Source organism: Phacochoerus africanus, chromosome 11 (genome assembly GCF_016906955.1).
Source record: "Phacochoerus africanus isolate WHEZ1 chromosome 11, ROS_Pafr_v1, whole genome shotgun sequence".
In the NCBI taxonomy this organism is placed as follows: Eukaryota; Metazoa; Chordata; class Mammalia; order Artiodactyla; family Suidae; genus Phacochoerus; species Phacochoerus africanus.
This window is the reverse complement of record NC_062554.1, coordinates 47838690-47862013: the sequence shown is the minus strand read 5'-3', so window position 1 is coordinate 47862013 and position 23324 is coordinate 47838690. Positions and strand designations below refer to the sequence as shown.

Genomic DNA, 23324 nt, shown 5'->3' with positions numbered 1-23324 from the left:
TGCTTCTTTAGAGGTTATTTCTAGCCAGTGCATCCACTGTTTAAACTTGTGTCTTTCTGCTCTCCAGAACCTCTCAGCGATAAAGTACAGCTTGATGCTCTGGACAGGAGATGCAAAGAGGCCGTGTTTTCAGTGAGTTGCAAGCCCAGCACTTTTCCACCTCTATCTCTAAATCGGTAGTTTCTGTTCCACCCTTAAACAACTGACTCATTGCCAAGGAAATTGGAAAACAGATGGGATTGGAAATAATCCTAAGAAAGCAGAGGGCAGATTTTTGAGTGTCTTTGTCTACTGGAAATTATACATCGAAGACGCATCTGCTGCTTCAAAACTCTCCCTTGCTAAAGTCACCCAAACAAACTGCAAGCTTTCGTAAAAACTCTGTTCTGTCCCTTTATGTGGAAAGTTGATTATCTCTGTCATAATGCTGGTGATAATCTTTCTTATTTTACTTTTATTTGATTGCTCATTTGGGATTTCTGAGCAGATGTTGAAACTTTATTCATGAAACGCTTTAACTGCCCACTCCAATTAGCATCAAAGATGAATAATTCTAGCCCTGGTCACAATTTTCAAAAAGGTCATAACATAATAAAGTGAGCCAGATCATTTGGCCCCAAACTGGCACCCTATTTTCCTTTCCTATCAAGTTTTGAGCAAAAAAAGACCAAAAAAAAAAAAAGGAAATGAGTTGATGAAGAGAGGCAGTTGTGCCTTTGGCAAGAAAAGGGGAGTTTTGGGTTGCTGATGGGTAACTAATCCTATGGGTCTCAGTGCCTCAATCACTCTCCTGCAAAATAGGGATGTTACCTATTGTAAGGAAATTGTGGAGGGCTTCTTTTTAGACATTTGTAATGATTCGTGATGGGGAAGACAGATCTTCTGAAATATTACAGCTGACTGGACAGCTTAGGTGTGATAGCTGCCTCTGGTTCCTGGGAAGTGGGTGGCAAGACTCATCAGTTTAACTCAAGGAAACTGACATTCTTCAGCTCTAACAATTAGACTCCTTCACAGTAGTGAAGACGGACAAGAATTAGGTGTCAGGGTATGAAGTGGAAAACGGAAAATGTGAATGATTACAGGGGTGGTGCTGCTCCCTCCATAAAACGTGACTTCCTCCCATGTCACAATGAAAACCCAAGTGGCAGAGAAGGTTGCCATGTCTTTGAAGTACTTCCTGATGTCCTTGGTGGCTCTTTTCAAGATGACAGGGTCCATGGTCTCTCTGTAATAGATCTCGCCTCGAATTCCATTGTGCACATCTGCCCAAAATGGGGCAATGAAGGCCCTCCCATCCGTCAGGGGAAAGGACTCGGGCGTGAACTGGCTCACCAGCACGTTGAAGGAAACAACGCCGTTGTTATTGACCTACAAAAAGGAGAGAGGTTTTGCACAGTGGATCTGAGGCCACGACAATGTCAGAGTCATAACCAAGACAGACGTTCGCCTAATCACATGAATGGGAACAACTTTTAAGCCACTGGGTGAGAACCTGCTGACAGCGCTTCCACTACTCAACCAGGAGGTTTGTTTACTTCCAGACAAACTCATTGGTTTCCTTTCACTTTCAATTTGTAGTCAGATTCATTTCTTATTAATAATCAGTCTCATTTTCATGTTCTCGTTCCTGTTTTTATTTACACTTATCAAACGCTACTGGATTGTGTGTGTGTGGGGGGGCTAAGCAGTGGCTTCTGTGGGCAATAAATAAAATCCAGAGTTACAGACGCAAACTAGGAAAACAAACAAACCAAAAAAGCATGAAAGCAAAAAGTTAAATTAAAAAGCTGAGGTGCTCTATATGAGACCTTGATTCCTATTACATGATGAAAGGAGGGTCAGTAAAAGATAAAACAAATACACCATCATCAAACTCAGATTGCAGGATGACCCATATTCCTCTCTGGATGAAACATCTAGGGGATTTCCACTGATGTCACAATCACTCTGCCCAGAACAAGGTTACAACCTACAGATGCCTAATTCCATGACAGCTCTTGTAGTCTGATGGTTTCTTTGTACAATCTCTGCACGAAAATGGAGACATGAATACTTTCCATTGTATAATGTAAATGACTATCTTATGGTGATTTCCTCATGATTTGCAAATGGCTTAGTAAACTCATTAAATGTCTAAATCTTATTGTAAATAATAAGCCGATACGTACATTCAAATACAGGACCTGTAAACAATTTGCCTCTGCCTGTGTCTGCATTTCTGTATGTTTGTAGATAAAGCTGTTTTAATCCTAGGACTTATACGGCTTCAACAGCAGGAATGTCTGTAATGGGAATACTTGAAATTCCTCGATACAGAAATATTCAATTGTTAGGTTCATATTAATTCATTATATTATGGACATTAACAGGGACCTAGATCCCAGAGGTAAGTTATCAGTACCTGGTATGTCAACCTATTTTAGAAGCAAGGGTGTGGGGTTTAGAAAGGAAGCTGGAGACCCACCTACAAGGACATTAAGAGTCTATTGTCTAAAAGTAACAGCAAACAATCCAGAAGCTTGAATAGGACTGTACAACTCTAAGTGCTGGACACCCAGGGAACAACGTGTCCTCAAATAAGCCTGCTCCAAATTAGGGACCCTCCTTCCGCAAAGGTAAGAATTATTCAGACTCCATGTCATATAGGACAACGGAGGAGAAAGAGGAGCTTTACTAAATACACATGTTCTAGCCATCTGGGAGACCGAGGCTTCCAGATGCAAATCTGTACATCCCTCAGTGTTTCCAAAATCAGGTCAACACATTCTGAAACTTACAATCAGCTGTCACAGGCTGAGGAGGCTCTACTGCAAGTAGAGCTTAAAAGACACATCAGGATGCCAGAGCAATGTGTTTTCTAGGGAATAATGGTGTCATTAAAACACACAGACTGGCTGAAGTAGTGATGACTCAGACGTGTTTTGATTATATTCTATGGTTAAGAGCAGTGGTGCTCAAACTTTTGCCGGCATCAGAATCCTCCAGAGGGCTTGTTAGAACACAGATTGCTGGGCCCCCTCTCTGAGTTTCTGGTCTTGGGTGGGGCCTGAGAAGTGACATTTTTAGCAAGTGCCCAGGTGCAACTGAAGCTGCTGGTTCAAGGACCATGGGTTACATCATGGAAGAAGGAACTCTTTTCTAACAGGAGTCAGCCCTGAGCTATAAATCAGAAGCTGGGGGGAAGACAGAGGTCCCAGATGCAGGCCAGGGAAGGAGGTGCTTGGAGTTCCATTTCTTCCTCCAGGGCAGAACATAGAATGGGATGTGATATTACCTACCATTGCTTCTCCTAATTCTTTAAGGCCAAAGATCAAGACAAGATTCAGTAGCTCTGAGCCTTCTTGCCAGTGTGCAGTAATCTCACTAGTAATAAACCCAACAATCAAAAAATGAAAAATCACCTGAGAACACAGGTGCCCAGAAAAGCTCTGATGGCAAATGGTACCATTTCTTCCTGCAGCTGTGACAATGAGACCGTGAGCTATATCTCAGACCCAATGAGGGTGGCCCATGCAGCAAATGACTTTTATATAATAGCTGATTAACACCCCCCCCACTCTCCTCTGACTCTGCTCCAGATTGGTAGGGAGCCTAAGAACGGCAGACGCCTAAAGTTTTCATAACTCCAGAAGGGAGAGAAAAATGATACTGCTCCTGTTGTGGTTCACTGTATCTTTTTATCTTGTCTAGTGGCAGAAATAATGTTTGTGGCATTGGGGCCTCTGTTTCACTCCTGTGTTTAGTCACCCACAGAAGCAATTTATTGCCCTGTATACTCCTCTGCTGTGAACATTAGCCATTAAGTATACCTTTGACTTTCTTAATCATAAAGCCTATCAGCTCATGAAATCTCAGAACTCCTCTTTTGGGCTGTCAGTAAATCCTCCATTCCCGGGGCCCTGGAAGAAGGTATTTAACATCATTTTCCTTAATGACAAACAAAGGGGAGCCATAGAGCAACAGCCGGGCCGCTTCTCCACTTACATAGACAGTGCGGTAAGGAACGCCAAAGAAGAAAATGGGCATGGCCAACTTAATCTCAGATGAGCTTCCATCGTCTACTTTAGGGGTTTTGGTGTCATTCTGCCAAAATGGATACATGAGCTCCCTGGGCTGAACTGTCAAGAGAGATGATGGTTAGATGGATGGCAGGTCCCTCTTTCGTTCGGCAAGCGGCTCCCCTCCCACCCACAAAAGCCAGCTCCTTTCAGTAAGTCTTACAAATGAAATGCTAGCCAGGCTGCCTTTTCATCTTCCCTAAACCTCAGCTGGACACAGTGCGTCCTCTCCTGCCTCTGGAAAGGGGAGCGTGGAATGACAGTCACGGGAAATCCCATCATGCTTCCTTTCAATGTTTCCATACACTTAGGCGAGAGCAGTGGTTAAAACTGGCTGGAAGGTTGTGAAGTCAGCCCTGCCTGGAGCTCTCAGAGCCCTGAGAGGTGCCTCTGGGTCTGGCTGGGCGTGGCTGGCTGGGTCCCTGATCAGAAGGCAACATACAGAGAGTGTTAACGGCAGTGGCTATGAAACTCCCTCGAGCTCAAGAACTCTACTGTCAAAGCTTTTTCCTGAAAGGAGTCCCCTTCCTCTTGCTACACAAGAAGAGAAGATACCAGATCCCGGAGGAGACAAACAATAGTTGGATCTGGGACAAGAAGGGGAGGAGAGGGTTTGTAGTAACTGGCCTGTGAATAACCTTGACTGAGCTCCGGCCCTAGGAGAAGTCTCTCTACGCGGCTCCTGTTCACAAAGACAAACGTGGGGTCCCCCGCGGCAGGGGAGGGTGGGCCTCTGTGAACTCCCTGGGAAGGAGACTCTGGGCTCGCACTTATCATCCTAGTCATGGGTGAGCATCATCACACAGCCACACAGCTCCCTTCCTGTGACCGAGTCACCACCTCTCCTGGCCACCTGGCTTGTCTCTCAGAAGTTTCTTATCCACACTCTTGCACAGGTTGGCCCAGTCCAGTGAGAGCAATGACACAGTTCCCCCATTACTGATGATCAGGCCCAATGGCAGCTATGAAATAATCTACACTTACGATGGAATTTTTCTCTGCCAGGACAGATCCTTTTGTTTCTTGGGTGGAAAAAGAACACCATCTTTTCTTCCAATTTAAAAACTATTAGTTTTCAGGGACAGTGGCAAATCCATCTGGGGCTTCTGCTGACAGTTCTGGAGGCACCTGCAACCCGGGTACAGATGCCCCATCCTCCGGTCGGGCCTCTCCTTGGGAAAGTCCCTGCTCTGTGCTGATGGAACCGATAGGCAGTGAGCAACTGGCCAAGGGCTGCCCTGCTCCTCTGGGAGCCTTTAGTGAGCAGATAGCAGCTCAGCTGTGCCCAGCCAAGTGCCAGCTTCTCTCCTCCTGGAGCAGGGAACGAGAGGAGGTCTGCCTGGATGCAAAGCTCATCTGTTTCCAACGGCTAAAATTAGAGGAAAGTGGGGGAAAACTAGCCTAGCTGTCATTGCTTATAGCATAGCATTGTTCCCCAACCTGCAGATGTCTCTGGGAATCCCATCAAAGTGAACTTTTTTTTTTTTTTTTTTTGTCGCATCTGCATCATGTGGAAGTTCCTATGGTCAGGGGATCCAGACAATACCGGATCCTTAACCCGCTATGCCATCATTAAGGAACTCCCAAAGTGAACCTTTAGGAGGTGCTGTTAGTTTAATCACAGGAGCACTCCGCCCGCATGCTTTATTTAATGTCACAACCAGTGGACAAAAAAGGATTCTCTAACATTCATAATTACATAGGAGTAACTAATTCCAAATTCCTAAAAGGAAGAAAACTTAAAAAAAAAAAAACTCTTTATAATCCTTATCACAATATTGTACACAGGTACTTATTAAACTTGAAGGGTAATCGAGTTTTTCAAATTAATAATAATAAATCAAATCTTGTTATGGATTTATTTATCCTTCAGGGGGAAATTTATAGGAGTGATGCCCAAGTGTAAATCAGGCCTCAAAATTCAAGCTGAATTACAATCATTTTAATGGAAAGGATTAATTGGTATTTGGAGCAGTGCTGGCCAATCTGCCTAGGAAATGGAAAATCCATACCCCTTCTGGAGAAGACAGAAAACCATGGTCAAAGAGCTGTCCCTAACTTCTCCTTTTGCTCCGAAGGTAATGCAAATTTGCAAGATTCATTTCTTCATGAATGACTCTAACTAGTTTATGATTTTTGAACAGGAAAGAATGGACATTTTTTTTTTCAATTTTAAGAATACAAATAATCAAGATATCTGATATTGTAAATATTTAACAAATACTTGTTGAATGAAAAAAAAAAGGCGCTTAATAAAAGGGAGTGGGTTTCAACTGTAGTAAATTCTACCTTAGACGCCATTACTCTTACAGAACTATAACTTGTCAACAGCATGTCAGGTCTATAGAATCAGAGCTCATAAAAGAAAGAATCTCCTTACCCATGCCGAGTTGAGATCAGGGATTTCTCAATAAACATAACTATGTTCCTAGAACTTTACCTTTCCCTATCAGATAAGATATATATATATATATATATATACACACATATATACTTTTTTTTTTTTTTTTTTTGCGCTTTTCAAGGCTGTACCTGAGGTACATGGAGGTTCCCAGGCTAGGGGTCAAATCAGAGTTGCAGCTACTGGCCTACACCACAGCCCACAGCAATGCCAGACCTGAGCCGTGTCTGCGACCTACACCACAGCTCACGGCAACACCGGATCCTTAACCCACTGAGCGAGGCCAGGGATTGAACCCACATCCTCATGGATACTAGTTGGCTCTATTACCACTGAGACACAAGGGGAACTCCCAGACATATTTTCTTAGAGCAGGAGTAAGAGGTTAGAGGCAGTGGGATCATTATTGCCGGGTTTTGCACTATAGCTTGCATGCTGCAACTGCTTAAAAGTATCCAGCCCTAGGAAAAGGGGAGGGACCCCATACTTTATAGATCTGTTTACTCGGACTTGTAATCATGCGTCAGCTGAACTGAACAAACAAACAAAAAAACGAAGAAAGAGGCTTTAGAATTTTAGCCATAAAAATTTCAAATCCATATGGAGCTCCCACCTTTCTTGTTGAAAATTCAAAAACAGCAGAAAGAAATGTATATGACAATGCACTGACCGGGGGTGAATGCTACACAGAGAAAAAGAAAGAGTCACTGAAGAAAAAAAAAAAATGTTCTTATTCCACTTGCAGTTTTAGATTTGGGGCCATTGTAAATGGCCACTGATATTTAAGTTCCTGACATCAATGCCTTTGGAATGTCCTGATTTGGGTTTAAACAAGTGTATTATTATGGCACAGTGTATTCACTGTGCCTTAAGTGAAATGCCTTCATTGGAATCAATCATCAGAACTGAGATGCATGAACACCTATACGTATAATTTTAATGAAAATAATCTGCATTATCTTAAAGACCTACTCTGTTAACCTGGTATATACAAATTGTGTTGGAAGTTAAATAAGAAAAAGTAGGAACACAAGTGAACATCATTCAAAGTTAATGTATTTTGCCCTTGACAACAGAATTTAATTTACATTTTTCTTGTTGTAACTGTAGACACATGTACACCTGCCCTGAAAATTACAGTTCCAACAAAAATGTCTCAGTATAAATTCAACAGTATGCTAATCAAGAGTTTTATGAAATTTTGTAGTACTCACCTTGGTGCCGTACAAGTGCGAAGATGAAAGAGACCCAAATTTTAAGTAAAGATGAATAATTCATCCTGGAATTTTAAAAAGAAAAAGGAAAAAAAAAATCCCTAGCTTGCCAGAGTAAACAGAACACCAGATGTGTTTGGTAGCAAATCCCAAGACACATCACAACCGCCATGGAACATTCACATAACAACATCAACAGTTCTGAGTCAGGCTGAAATGTCCTGGTTGCTGGCAGGGCCTCCTAAGTTCAACACTTCACGAACAAATTAGACTCCCCCATGAGAAGCCGCTTGGAGGTGTAGGAGGATTATTCAAATTGTCAGGAAATTATATAAAATCAATAAGCTTGGCAATGAGTAAAAGGAAAGGCAACTACTCTCGAGCTACTAAAGCACTGGAAAACAGGACCCGAATCTAAAGATGCCTGTTCTGACCCTAGAACAGACATCCATCCTCTATGAAACCAGGCTCTCCTGATTTTCTTTTTTTAAATTCTTTTTCTTTCTTTCTTCTTTTTCTTTACTTTTTTTTAAGGGCCTTCCCTGGGCATACGGAGGTTTGAGCTAGGGGTAGAATCAGAGCTGCAGCTGCCGGCCTACGCCACAGCTACGGCAACACCAGATCTGAGCGGCATCTGTGACCTACACCGCAGCTTGCGGCAACGAAGGATCCCTAACCCACTGAGCGAGGCCAGGGGTTGAACCTGCATCCTCATGGATAATAGTCGGGTTCTTAACCCACTGAGCCACAACAGGAACGCCACAGGCCCTCCCAATTTTCACAGCAGTTCTCATTCAGGATCAAATAAAATCGATTAAAACCCAATGTGGTCCTACAGATAGGAAGATTTAGAGTCAGCCATCACCTTCTCTAAAGTATGGAGCCGATCTATCATTTAGAAGAACTGACCAGAGCCATGGCAGTATAAGACTGTCGTCCACTGACTTTCCGTAGGTGAAATGAGTAATAGACATGTAATTTTTTTTAAAAAAGAAACTTGTCCCTTGGAATGACAATAAAAATAGAATCCAGTACACAAGCAAGTTCGTAGTTGCAGCAAATTCACTAGAGAAAGAACATCACATAAGTGAACTTGTTTTACTCATTAATTTTAGTTATAATTAGTTCGATTGGTGGCTTTATCCTTGGACGGTCTGTGCTGCTCTGTAAGGCCGAAATGCAAGCTCCAAGTTATACATACACCTGCCTCCGAACCCAGTATAGATCGTGAAGTTTGCTCCCCACAGTATTCTTAAAAAGAAAAACCCTTTTCTTATTCTTTGAAGCTATCACAATTCTCCAGCCAAACTTCCACGGAAAATCAGTGAACCGCCTCTGTGAGTTTTATTGTAAATCTTCGGTTGTCAAGCATCCACATTGAAATCTCAAGCACATAATAAATATTAGTCAGTTTTGCTGAAAATGGGACGGAGACTTTAGCAGAGCTCACACACAGCTTTTAGCAGAAGGAGATGCCAGGCAAGGTTAAGATTGGAGTCCTTAGGGAAACAGTTCAGAGAGCAAGGAAGGAGGATTCATTTAAATATTTGTATTTATGAAAAATATCACTAACCTGTTCTGTAGAGACTGGAGGAATTGAGTCGGAAATATTAAGCCAAATCTTGGTAAACCAGGAAAAAATTAGGTAAAACAAGAATTCATGTCAGTTCTCCCCCACTTGCTGCCAATTATTTCTGATTCCTGAAATGATGTCTGAATCCCCTACTCTTAAAACCAAAAATTCAGTTAGTCTTGCGCTAGAGTCAGATAAGTGTTGAGTTGCAATCAAGTTTTTTCTATTGATTAAGGAAAAGTAAATCTAAAGATCAGTTTCAGGATTGCGTAGAGAGGTTCTTTTCCTGAAAAACTAGACCTTGCCCCCACCCCCTTCAAAAAAAAAAGTAGATTCAGATGGAAATGTCAGTTACTTGGAGCTGAAACCTTGGGCCTTTCTGATCGGAATCACTTTGCACTGAAAAACACAAAAGAAACCCCCCTTCTACCTTTGTGCCTAAAAAAAAGCCAACTGTATAGTGTTACAGAATTAGCATCCACCAGCATGGGATTCAAACGCCAAACAAAGCTGCTGCCTCCAACATTTAAATGAAGTTGGTTTTCTACTAAAGTCTTTTTTTTGTTTCTCTGGTTTTGAACAGTTGCCACAGATAGGCCCTACTCTGTTTTTTCACAGGTAAGCGTGAAGTATTTAAAGGAACTTTCTCAGACTTTCCTAGGTTTTATGCCTGCCCTTTCCCTCTGACACACCGCAGGGCAGGGGGCTGCGCCAGGGACCGAGGTAACCAGAGTGAGGCATGAATTTTCACAAGGGAAAAACCAAACTGGGCTCTGGAAATCTCCACAGAGGCCCAGTGAGGGTCCTGGGGGGTGGCGGTGGGGGGTTAGATGGACCCCTCCTGAAAAAAATGTGCAGTAAGAATTTCAAACAAGGTAAAAACGTGTTGGGTTCAATGCAGAATGAGAAACATTGGCTAAAGCAGAAACCAGGTATACTGTCCAAAATATTTTAAAGTAAGATTTGCTAAAAGAAAAAAAAAAAAAGAAAGAAAGAAAGAATGAAAAGAAAAAAGAAAGCATTTGAACATAGCAGGAAAAAAAACCTCTGTAAATCCATGGGAATTTAAAGATTGCCCCAAATTGCTCTCTGATCTGATCAGACATTTAAATACCAATTGCATCAAAAACCATAATTCAAGTTTAGGGTAAGTTGTCCTAAAACAGATGAGAGGTTCAGAGAACTCACTTTTTTGTCTAAATTAGTCAATATTTTTCCAAAAGCCTGTGGTAGGCTTTACTCGTTAAGATTACTCTCTCACCAGTATTGTGAATTCTCCACATACACTGCCTTACAAATGTCAAATGACTGTCTTCCTCCAAAAGGCAATGTTTATGTAATACAAAATCTGATTTTGAGGGGGTGCCTGTTCAAAATAAAATTAAACTCAAATCCTAAGACTCACCTCACAAAGCATTCTGTGTGCCCAGTCTTTATTACCGTTTTAGCCCAGTAGTCAACCTAAATGTCGTGAAGCAAAACAGTTGGTTCTATTTTAAAAACTGCTAGTGGCATAATAATTGCTTTGGTCTTCTTTCTTCAATGCGCTCACAGAATTTATATCTCAGCCTTCTGACCCCTAGGAAATGCTTCATCCTCCTTGGTGTGGGGCTGCTCCTGGGATAAAGCCACCTGGGCATAGCCAGATGCACAAGATGGCAGCATAAATGAGTCAGAATGACTTTGGGAATCTGGGTGTGAGCAAGGCCCAGGAGCTTCAGGGGAGACTGGTCTGGCTTATGGCTGGCCGGCCTGGGAATCCAGTCAGTAAGTGTGCATTCTGGGTGTACATTCAGGAATCACAGAGGGAAAAAAATATATGACATGAGCTCTTTTTCTCTGCCATGTCAGCTGGCAGGCTTATTTTGTGGAAGGGAGAAAGCGAGCCAAGATTTGACAAGATTTAGACCAAAGTGGAGTAGGTGTGGCTTAAAGGTAGTAACCCAAGACAATTTGTGTTTTGTAAAGATGGCATAAATCGATGCTGCTTTTTAGGCAGAAGGAAAGACAGCTCAGGCAACAGAGACAAAACAAAAAAATAGAAGCCCTAAAAACAAGTCAAATGAACTTTATATGCTGGTCGGTTTTGTTTTCTTAGGATTCTTACATCTTTGTGAAAGAGACAGTCAGGTCTGGGCTAGCTTGAAATGATGCAGTGTAAAGTGCAGTTGGCCGACAACCTCCAGCTATGGGCTCCTTCAGGCGCACTCTTCTTGGGGCAACCCCCGCCTCCCCCCAGGGAACATGGGATTCAGCCAGCTTTGCCTTGGATTGAGAGCATGAAAAGAACTTTGCAGCAGCTCCAGAGTGTCATGCAAGCAACCTTGCCACTTGGGTCACATGTTCAGGAGATGCTTTGCTCTTGGCGGTGTCAGCAGCAGAAAAAGATGGGAAGTGCTGTTCATGACGAACCCCAGTGAGAGAACCACAATGCAGGTCCCTGAAGTTCTGGAACCAGGTCATGGTATCAGCAGCAAAAAAAAAAAAAAAAAAAAAAAATCACACACCTCCTGAAAATCAGCTCCTGGTATGCAAATGAACCCTGTGATAGAACATTTGACCAAGATACATGTATCCAGTAATTCCCTTTATGAACCAGGCCCTGTTGGATCCATCAAGTCATAAAGTCACAGGGGCCCAGTAGCAATCTAGCCTAAGATGGAGATGGTATATCTTGGACTGGCAGTGGGCAAGCTGCCTGACTAGGTAGCCCAGTCTCCATGTCATCTTCCAGAAATGCATTAGTTACCCTGTCCCCCCAAACCAAGATCACATATACAGTCATAAGTGAAGGGCAAGGTGGGCGTTGCACACGACAAGCTAAAGGAGGATGAGAAAGCTGAAGCCTGGTGTACAGATGGATTGGCTTGGTACGTGAATGCAAGCCTAAAGCATATAGCGTCTACGTCACAGCCTCACTCAGGTGTGGCCCTGAAAGAAAATGATGGAAGGATATTTTCCCAATGTATGGAATTGCGGACATTATATCTTATACTTTGTGTCAAAGGAGAAGTGGTCTGAACATGTACAAACTCGTAGGCAGTGGAGAATCACAGAGCCTGCTGGACAAGGTCCTGGAAAGAAAAGGCTTGGAAAATCAGTGGCAAGGAGGCCCCGAGGTAGAGACATGTGGATAGACAGACAGGAATGGACTCAAATTATGAAGACCTTTGTGTCCTCTGCTAACACCCACCAGAAAGCATTCACCACAGGAGAGGGACGAAATAACTGAGGAGACAACCTGGCTTGGCCAGTGGAGGTGAGGCAGCCTTTGTCAGTGTTGTCACCACAGGCACATGTATGAAGTAGCCACAGCAGCAAGGATGGAGCTTAGGCAGGGGCCCAAGAGCATGAATGCCCACTTAGCAAGCCTGGCTTGGCTACCCTGGCTTCTCAAGGTTCAACCTGCTGATAAGAGAGATCAAAGCCAAGCCCCAAATCTGTCACTGTTTCTCAGGGAAGCCAACTGGCCACTTGGTGGCAAAATGGCTACACCGGACCACTTTCACCCTGAGAGGGCCACTGGTTCCTTATCACAGGAATAGACTTATATTCTGGATACATGTATGTCGTTCCTGCCCACAGGGTTTCAGCCAGCACTGCTAGTAAGAGGCTTGCAGAAGGCCTGATCCACAGGCATAGAATTCTACGCATAAGATCATCTGATTAAAGAACCCACTTTACAAACAAAGGGGATATGAGTGTAGGCCCAAGACTATGGAAGATTTCCAGTAGGAAGTAAACATGGGTTCAGGGACTGAGGTGAGGAAGCAAGGGTGGCCCCACCTGCCATCACTCCCAGTGATGACTGAGGGACTTTGGCTTCCCAACCCCTAGTCTCTAGGTTGCACCGAGTCTGACATTCGGGTTCTCAAGAAGGCACACTCTCACCTGGGGACACGGCAAGGTCTTACTCCACTACAAGGTATGGCTGTGATGCCACCCGGGTCCCTTGGGCTCCTGATCAGGAAAACTGAGTCACCATCTCTTCAGGAGTCCCTGACTCTTTAGGAGCAGGAAGAGGCAGAGCTGTACCACAGGTTCAAGGTGTTGAGATGTGTGGAACTCAGATGACCCATTTTGGTGGCTCTTGATACTCCCTTGCCCAACTGTGACTGTGATGGACAAGTGCAGCAACCCAAGTCTAAGCAGCCTCCTCGAGAATTACCACACTCCCCAGGAGTTTGCACTCAGGAGAAACCACTAGGTAAACCACCAAGACCAGCAGAGGTGATAGAAGAACGGCAGTGACGGGGTTGTGGTTCATCGCCCTAACCTCCCTGTTCTAAGACTCCCCTCAGGAAGTAAGGCCCGCCAGGGCCCCAGAGGAGCTGGCCCTGATCAGGGTTGGAGAATTTCCACCTACACATTGCTTGGGCTGGACTGTGGCAGATACAAAGGTCATCACTCAGATCCACTTGCAAGAAAAGACTGCTTTCCAGTTACAAGGAGTATAGTTAGCCAAGATCTGACAAAAGTTGATTCCCTTGCTATCTGCATCAGTGTTCAAGCCTGAGGTCATGTTCTTCTTGGGTTCCTCAATCAATGACGGAGAAAAGCTTTGGTGAAAGGACTACTCTAATAGATGGGACTCCTCTAGTAGGAAATCTTTGCTCCAGAGCATCTTCCTGGGCTTGCAGACTTGTCAGCTCTGCGGCAGGGTACGATGCCCACCCTCCACACCCCCACCCCATCCTCCTTCTTGTTCTTTTCTTTCACAGGTCTTATTCTTCAACAAAGCTTTTGCACTCCTAGCTCCACCTTAGCATCTGCTTCCCAGACATCTGAATCTGCAACATTGGTGTCTTGGATAAATATACAAGCCCTTTACAACTGATCATTTTGCTTCGTTGTCTAATCTGCCACGGAGATTCCAGATACTTCTGTCTGTAATACAGTTGTTTCTACCACTTATCCACTGATTGAATGATGTTCACCCTGATAGATCTGGCTCGATAAGGTGAGTATATCTAAGGTTATGCTTACATTCTCCCTGAAAATAGTAGTTATGCATAGCAGAAGCCTTGAAGTAGATGAACCGATGTAGAAAACACCATTATGCTCCTGAAGACTCCTCCTAAACAGTAAAGACGTTCCCAAGGAAAAGGTTCTCAAGAGTACCTGGAAGTTCGCTTCTCTCACTGCCTTGGAATTTTCATTCTTGGGAACCCAGGTTAACATTTATAAAATGGGTTATCGTGCAGTCTGTTAGTTTTTCATTCTTAAGAGCACTCATTTTAAAAACCTGATGTATTATTTCTAAAATGTTTCATACTTACTAGTATCATGGTAATAATCATTTAATGGCAAACTGCAAGCATTAGTTTATATTGTAGCACAAATGCTCTAGAACCTAACTTATCAAGGAATTAATATATTTGTCTCTAAGTAATATTTCTTTTTGTGCTGATCTTACTCATTGTAGACACTGGACTTGGACTCTTTTTTTTTTTCGCTTTTTAGGGCCGCACCTGAGGCACATGGAAGTTCCCAGGCTAGGGGTCGAATTGGAGCTCCAGCTGCTGGCCTACACCGCAGCCACAGCAATGCCAGATCTAATGTTTCAGAAAATATCTGTGAGTCCTTGCACATTAGCAATGAAGTTGAAAAGGGGCGGGGGGTAGGGTGGGGGGAAATACACTATATTCCCTATTCACCAAGAAGCAGCAAGTACTTCTTCTAGGAGAATTTCACTGAACGGCAAGAAGCAGCTCTGATTAAAGCCTACGGAAAACAATAAACAAAAGGTTTTAGGGCAAATTTGTCTATCACTTTTCAAGGGCACTCAGCTGAAACAAATGCTCATGCATTGTTAACGATAAATAATACACATATTTTCTCTGCAGAAGTGAAATCTCACTCACCAACAATTAAAAATTGCAAATTCCAAGGGAAGATCTTATGAGCTAGATGATATGCAAGGCTTATGCAAATCTTTTATGTGTTGAATTCAAGGGCCTAGATTTGTATGCCTAATTGGGAAGAATGCCATCTCGGTTGCACTAACCAGGAATTACATATCAAGCCCAAGATCAGTCAAGTCTTTGACTTTGCAGGGCTGTGACAAGTAATAAAACCAGAAAAAGGAGTTCCCATTGTGGCTCAGTGGTTAACGAATCCAACTAGGAACCATGAGGTTGCAGGTTCAATCCCTGGCCTTGCAGTGGGTTAAGGATTTGGTGTTGCCGTGAGCTGTGCTGTAGACCAGCAGCTACAGCTCCAATTGGACCCCTAGCCTGGGAACCTCCATATGCCCTAAAAAAGACAAAAAGAAAAAATAAAATGACGATTAAAAAAAAAAAGTTCTTTTTATGTAACTCCAGTGGAGAAAAATTTGGCAATATCTACCAAAATTACAAACACTCTGACCTTTTGATCTAGCAATCCCACTTTCGGGAATGTATTCTACAGACTTATTTCAAACATGTAAAAGAACAAATGCTTTTTTACTACAGCAAACTGAAAAAAATAAAAAAAATAAAATAAAGAGAGATTGGGAGAGAGAAGAAAACCTCAAAGGTCTATCAGTAAGGTATTGGTCAAATAAATCATAAATTGCATCCATAAATGGAATACTATAATTATACTATAAACAAAGGGTAAGGTGATTTTGTATGCATTGCTATAAAGAGATCTACAAGATATATTATAAGTGAAGAAAGCAAGGCGTGTGATATATGTCACCTTTGCTTTATAAAAGGGATAAGAATATGTGTCCTCATTTGTTATTATTTGTGTTTATTCTGGAAAGACACACAAGAAACAATAAAAGATGGAGCGGAGGGCTTAGAGTGGCATTTTCCAATGTATACCTTCTTTAGATTGTTTGATTTTTTAATCATGTGAATTCTATTTCAAATTAAATGTAAATGGTTTTTAAAAGACGTCTTTTTACAAACAAACTGAAACATACACCAAATGAAATTTTAACACAACCAAAGCAATTCCCAAGGTCCTAGTTGTATTCGCTAATAGTGGAATAGTTTACACTTGCCCTCAAATATATCAGGTAGTTCAGAAAGCATTTTTTTCTCTTTAGTCTGTATTCTTTAATGTCTGCCCCTTATTCTCATTCTTATTTATTTAACCCCTTTAATTGTGGACTTACAGTGACAAAGAGTCATTCAAGTATAAAGAGTCTGTGGACTCGGCAAATTGAAATTGTGATTTTTGGGCCAATCTAAATCTCGCAGACCATGATAGATAATCTGCCTCCTCCATCCTGTAAGCAATATTTCTATTTTTCACAAGGCTCTCTCTTGAATTTTACAAAGGAACAAAGGCAGGTCCTCTCCCATAACCAAACCTTTGATATGGGCTCCATTACATTATCAACTTATTTTTTTTCCCTCTATAAACACCAAATTTAAGTTCACTTGAACATGGATGCCTCCTCGATAAAAGTCTGAGTTAAAACTGAGTGAGCTGTCTCATCTTTGGTTGTTCACTGAAACAAAGTGTTAAGGCTCCAGAATGTCCTCAGGTTGAAAACGCAAATCACCTGTGTTTAGCATCACGTTACAGGTTCATTTGTTTTTGTCAATAGCACCATCAGAGGTGTCTTATATGGCATTTCAGAGGATCTGGGAGGGCAATAGATACCAACCACAATGTCACCATTCTGGAAGTGGCAATGAGGACAAGTTCCAATTTGGATTTAGAGCCACCAGTCATACCAGTGATTGCTATAGAGCGAATCAATTCAGTAAATGAATATTGAGAAACACTGCATTTTGGTGTTTTAGTAAAAAATAAAGACTAACAGTATATGTGGAGGTGGAGGGTTATGAAGGAGAATTTCAGCAGCAAGTACTACAGCATAGCCGTCAACTGTAGCTAAATTGCTTGGGCTTGAATCCTGACTCTGCTGTCGTTTACCAGCAGTGTGACTTTTGGCAAGTTAATTAGCCTAGATGTCCTCACAAGTAAGAAGATGGGGCTAATGAACAGTGCTGGATCATAGGGATGTCGTGAACACCAAGTGGGTTTAATACAGTTAGAGCATCTAGATTGGGTCCTGGCTGATAATAAATGCTCATTGTTAGTACTCAGTGTTTAGAAGAAATTGGAGAATAAAAATTGTAAGCCTGGATCTCTGGCACTGATTCACACAATCAGCAACTCCATCTGCTTCTGGCTCATCTCCCTCCTGGATTCTGAGTTTGTTACTCCTCTCTTAACAGGTGTGCCTTAGAGAATGCAAGCAAACTGCTCAGGTGCCTAAATCACACCGAAGAAAAGCATAAGATTTTCACGTGTATTATATTCACATATCTAGGTAAACACATCTATTTGAACATTTTCATAGGTCAGTATATATGTTTAAAAATACAAAAAAGCGGGAGTTCCCATTGTGGCTCAGTGGTAACGAACCCGACTGGTATCCATGAGGATGAAGGTTCAATCCCTGGCCTTGCTCAGTGGGTTAAGGATCCAGTGTTGCTATGAGCTGTGGCATAGGCCAGCGGCTAAGGCTCCAATTCGACCCCTAGCCTAGGAACTTTCATAGGCCGTGGGTGCGGCCCCAAAAAGACAAGGGAAAAAAAAAAAAGAGCTAAACATTTTTAGTGTTAACTCTCAAATTTTTGAAGGAAAGGATTCAGAAATTCACTTTAAGCAGATATAATATGGTATGCTATTCCTTTCACGGATTAACTCAATTCCTACATCTTAGTTACATTTAAAACTTAAAAGTAGTTGACTTATGTTAATATCTATCATGACCTCTATATGTTTTTAAGGTTATGTAGCTAAATTTGAATCCTCAAGTCTTAAGTTGGAGAACACAGGTAACTTCTTTTCCAGAGAAGAGCTGGAAAGAGAAATGTGACTGCAAAGGTTAGCCTTATTTTATATGCATTCTAATAACTAGTGAAAGTTATAGAATTTTTCAGTCCAATTGGTATTGACAAATGTCTACTTTGCAGGAACTCAGAGAAGTCCATAATAAGTACTAAATAGAACTTAGCACAGAGGTTAAAATGCTAATTCTTTTGAAATCTGAATAAGAGGTACAAATATTCTTAAATGTAAACAGATCACGATACTTAAACACTTTTTTTTTTTTTGTCTTTTTAGGGCTGCACCTGGGGCACAATGGAGGGTCCCAGATTAGGGGTCAAATTGGAGCTGTAGCTGCAGTAATGATGGATCCGAGCTGCACAGGTGACCTACGCTGCAGCTTGAGGCAACGCCAGATCCTTAAGCCATGGAATGAAGCCAGGGATCAAACCCACATCCCCATGGATACTAGTTGGGTTCGTAACCCACTGAACCACAAGAGGAACTCCATTTACGCACTTCTGAAGAATTGAGAAAGAAGTTAATAAATCCTGTCTTCTAAATACAGAAACAAAGCATACTTCTTAAGACATTAATTCTTGGTACAAGGTTAATTCATAACAGATTGCCAAGAAATTATTGATAAGCAGATATGGTTTGTGTTCAAAACCGTAATTCTTATAGAATATTCTTCTTCAAAGGAAAGAAGTGTCTGCTTGAGTGTCTCAAATATTTAATTCATCAAAATGAGATTCTTACCTAAAAAAGGAGATGGCAAATATCTCAAAGGTAGGTTTTTATCCTTAAAAGAACATGTTAGAAGTATAAAACTTTACTAACACAAATGCTTTATTTCCTATGAATCTTTGTTTTGCAGTTTTAATTTCTAACTGTGGCAAAATTCCAACTAAGTTTGTTAAAGTAGTCAAACTCTTACCAGCTTAGGCCAGTTCCCCAGGGGACTCACCCAGAGCACTCTTGTCAATTTTTTGCTATACAAAAATGGACATGTATCTTGATCCCACAACACCAGGAAAAAAAAAATCAGAACACAAAGAGAAAGTGGACTTGAATTTTTAATTTTTTTTAAAGATTATCTATATATATATATTAATAAAAAGTGCAAAGAATAGACCTTCATGTTTAAATTATATTCTAAAATAAAATATATATTTCCATTAACTGCAGGAGACAACTGGCAAGGAAAGAGCCTGAGAGAGTCCAGTACCTCTTCATCACCACGATGGACGTATATTTGAAGGAAGCACCTATGAAAATTCGTGTTTACAACACACCCCGTAACACAGACAGCGTCTGGGTGTTCTTGAAAGCAGTTTGTTTGCATTTTCAATCTAACATGAAATGAGGGGAAAATCATATTCATAAACAGAAATGACACTGCTGAAGACAATCTACCATTCTGCAGTCTGTTTACCCTGGAGCTTAGCACCTCCCATGGAACAAGCCACCCTCACACCTGCACTGGTGGAGGCTGAGCCTCAAATGGTGTGACAAGTGTTGCCTGTTCACCACACTGCTGATTTGGCAACGTCGCTGAAACATCTAGTTAGAACGGAACTTCTTGTTTTAAATAAACAAACTTTTAAAACCTAGCATCATAACATTCGGCTCTGTTACACACAGCTCATGTTTTGGGCTTCTTTTCACCCAAAGGTCTTAAAAGAACAAGGGTTATATATAAGATCTGCTGCTTTCTTATATATTTTGTGGCCATGATGGCAATAGGGTGTAGAAACAACAGAAACTATCAATAATAAAAGAAGACATATGACCCTGAACTTTTTTTTTTTTTTTCCTTAAAGCAATCTGGACTGTTTCAACAAATCAAATTCAAAAACTGATTTCCACTGTGGCTTCAGCAGCTACATGTCCACGTGAAAAGAATGCCTTGGTTTTGACTTGGCGTTCTTTTATTACTCCTTTCGTTTTTCATAACCGAAGAGAAATTCTATTTTAGAAAAGAGATGTTCTATACACTGTGCCTGTAGCAGCTTATCTGTAATACCAGCTATGACAGACTTTTACCTCATCAATGTCAACAATACACTCTCGCTGAGTCTGGATGAAGTCAGTATGAACATAGAGATAAGCTACAATCAATTATGCATAACTTGTAGACTCAAAAGTCCATGGTCTCTCCTCTCCTTCTTTTTGGCTTATTATAAAAATAATTTGGTTACAAGTGTCTACACAGCACCAATTTTATTTCAAAAGCAGCATCTTTACTCAGCCACTGAAATAAATCTACGTGTACACATGCTCAAGTAGCTTTTCTCATTTACTTGTGTTCTGTATCTCTAAAAGAGGGGTAATTGCATTAGATCTGGTCTCAATCAAAAATTATCCAGCAATGAGTAATCAATTACAATGGCTAAAACACCCACGTCCACTGAATTAAATGAGAAGTTCCCCTGATGTGCGACTATGTAACTGAAGAATTATGCCTGCAGTTGACGGACACTGTGTCCTGTAATAACAGAAGGGACGGGTCTCTTAATAGTAAAAAAGCATTTCATAAAACTTTGTCATATATAAAATATCTTATTAATTGTGACCACTCCACTGGTGAAGAAAGTGTAACACAAGCGTTCGCTCTGCTTTCTGCTGTGGGACACTCAGGGGTCACACAACCTCAAAAAAATAAGAGTGCATCTGTTTTCCAGGCTGACAAAAGCAACGGGCTCAATGACACTTTTTCTTCTCTCAGACTCATCTGCACATGCGCACGTACACAGAACACCCACAGTTTTCATCTTCATGACACTGTTGCCACACTTTTTTCCCCACTTCCAAAAATCTGTCAGGAAAATGTGATTGCAAAATAATTATTCTTGTCTATACCCAGCCTGGCTCTCCATTGCTCATTTTTATGATTTTGAAAGACAAAGCCTGCAGCAGAAGAACAGGCCTCATTCATCTTCCTTAAACCCTTTGGTTTTCACCTTCAGTGTTACAGTCAATGTAGATTTGACTCGGAGGCCTGGGTCAAAGGCTTTACAGATACTGAACCTGAAGTGCATTAAGAGAATAATCATCTGCTCTCAGGGCACAGGACAATTTAAAGAGCAGCGATAATAAACACAACTCCGCATCTGTGAAGCGTTTACAAGAGTCATCTAAAAATTTCATAAGAAATGAAAGAAGCTGTAGGAGGGACGGAATCATATAACAAAGGTCAAAAGGTCAAACACAAGCAGGTAACAATTACATTCTTTGAAAAATACTTCATGCGCACATTTTCTGCCCCAGTTGCACTAAGTCTTTCTCAAGTCTCCCATCTGTAAACACGGTGGATCCAGAAAGACATACATTAAAGAAGGAGATTACATTGATTGACAAAGGACTAGAAGAATAATTTAAAAGATTTCAGAGCAGATAAGGACTACCTTTTAAAGGAAAGTGTTTATATAGGTTTCTGGAAAAAAAAAAAAAAAAAACCCAAAAACATGACTTGGAGGCAAATCTGAAGTTTTGACACTTAGACTTTACTCATAGATTAGTCAGAGTTGTTCTTCTGTAGGAGCAACTAAACTGAAATGCAAAACAAAAAGAATTGTTCAGTGATGACACTGCAAAGTCCCAGGGAAGAACCAGAGTCAAAGCTCACTTTGACTAAAATTTCCCACTTCTAACCCAAAGTGCAAGAGCAAAGGCTTCCAACACTGACAGGCAGGAGAGTCACAATACTTTCTCCCACACTCCCCCCACTGGACTCCCTCGCACACACTCCAGATAGTTTACTAGCTAACGCTTAGCTCTCCTGGCATGTATATCCATCACACTATTGGATTCTTCATAAAGTTAGGCCTCCATTCCCAACAGTTTTAAAGTAATGAAAAAGATAGATAGGTATGAAGAAACACATTCAAAAAGCCAAAAGCAAAGAACTGGACGTATCTCATGTCAGTAATGGTTGATATATTGTGTGAGGAACATTAAAATTGAGATTGTTACATACAAAGGGATCAGACTGCTGTGCCTGGGCTTCTAGAAGAGCCAGTTTTCCCGGAGTCTGAACACTTCATCGGCCCTTCTTCCAGACCCTAACGGAGCTACTAGTTCTAACTGAGTACCTGAGATCAGAATCAGGTTGACAAAGGTTCGGAACACATTAAATTATTTCAAAACGGAGAAATGAAGGAAAAAAAATTACCCAAGTTGAGAAATAAGAAGTTAATTGTGGACAGAATAAAACCATTAGGTAAACATGTGCAGACACCAGTCAAAATGAAAAATTGGACCAAAGAAGGAAAGGAGAGAGAGGGAGGGAAAAAGGAGGAACTGGGAGAGAGAATGCTCGCTCTTCCTGGAAAGACTCCTTGTTTCCTGATTCAAGTGCAAGATACCCTTCTTGGGAGGATATACTGTTCATGCCATTGTCACACGTACACCTAAGTGGTCATGATGACCAAGTGGTAGGCAGATTCCAGTGGACACAGTAAGAAGCCAGTGGTTGCTTAGTCATCTCTCGTGAGGGAGGGCACGGGGACAGAAGATGTGGCCAATTCTGGTGGCGGAGCCGAAGAAATCTGTGGTAGAAAATACCGAAAACAGCCCCCTACCCATTCTAGGGGGAAATATACAAAACCCCCCTGAAATCTAAAGAAAACAAACAAACCAAACCAAACCAAACCAAACCAAACCAAGCTTCTCCCTCCTGAAGAAAACCTCATGGGAACAAAGGCCCTGCAAGTCCTACTGTGTGTGTTCTCACAAGGCTGGCAGAGGTTATTTCGTCTTGGATTCCACAAAAATTTTGTCTCCATCCCTAATGCCAAAAGAATGCAAGGCCCGGGAGCTGTACTTCATTTCCTCTGGGCCAAAGGGTGCTTCATGGTCAAAATAGTAGAGAAGCATGTTGCTAGTGGGTAATTGCACTAGAGCTTTTAATTGCTTCTTTAGTTCTGCAACTGTTTGGTCCAGACGAATGCTCATTTCTTCCACCTGGTCGTTATAGTGGACTTCTACTTTCGCACTGCTCTGGGGTCTCAGGTCCACTTCTGCCAAAGGCTCCAACTTCCCATATTTTGTGATTAGCTCGTGATACCTAGAAGGATTAAAAAAAACAAAACAAAACAAAACACAAAACAGTGACAGCTTAAGCCACTGGTGCATAACTATTGACTTCTTCAGCACTATAGGTAAATACACTGTTACTCTCAACTTTTGTCCAATATTCTATCTACTTCCCTAAGTACCTCTTGGGTGACTGTTGTAGCATCTGCGATCTTATATGGTTGTCCACATCCTTGTGGACAGGGGAAGTGATTCTC

The 23324-nt window shown here is 41.6% G+C and overlaps 1 protein-coding gene across 3 annotated transcripts in view; it reads right to left on the bottom strand.

The window, feature by feature from the left end:
- The window catches only part of TECTA (tectorin alpha), a 162625-nt gene that overhangs the window by 64485 nt on the left and 74816 nt on the right, over positions 1 to 23324 (bottom strand). For 2 of the 3 annotated variants that reach the window (XM_047753967.1, XM_047753966.1), the window contains one exon: positions 21516 to 23098. In XM_047753967.1, the coding sequence (XP_047609923.1) occupies positions 22780 to 23098 (319 nt within the window). In that variant the 3' untranslated portion in view covers positions 21516 to 22779. Of the gene's footprint in view, positions 1 to 1083; positions 1372 to 3987; positions 4122 to 7676; positions 7742 to 21515; positions 23099 to 23324 lie in introns of those variants that run through there. The other variant, XM_047753968.1, reaches the window with a different exon arrangement.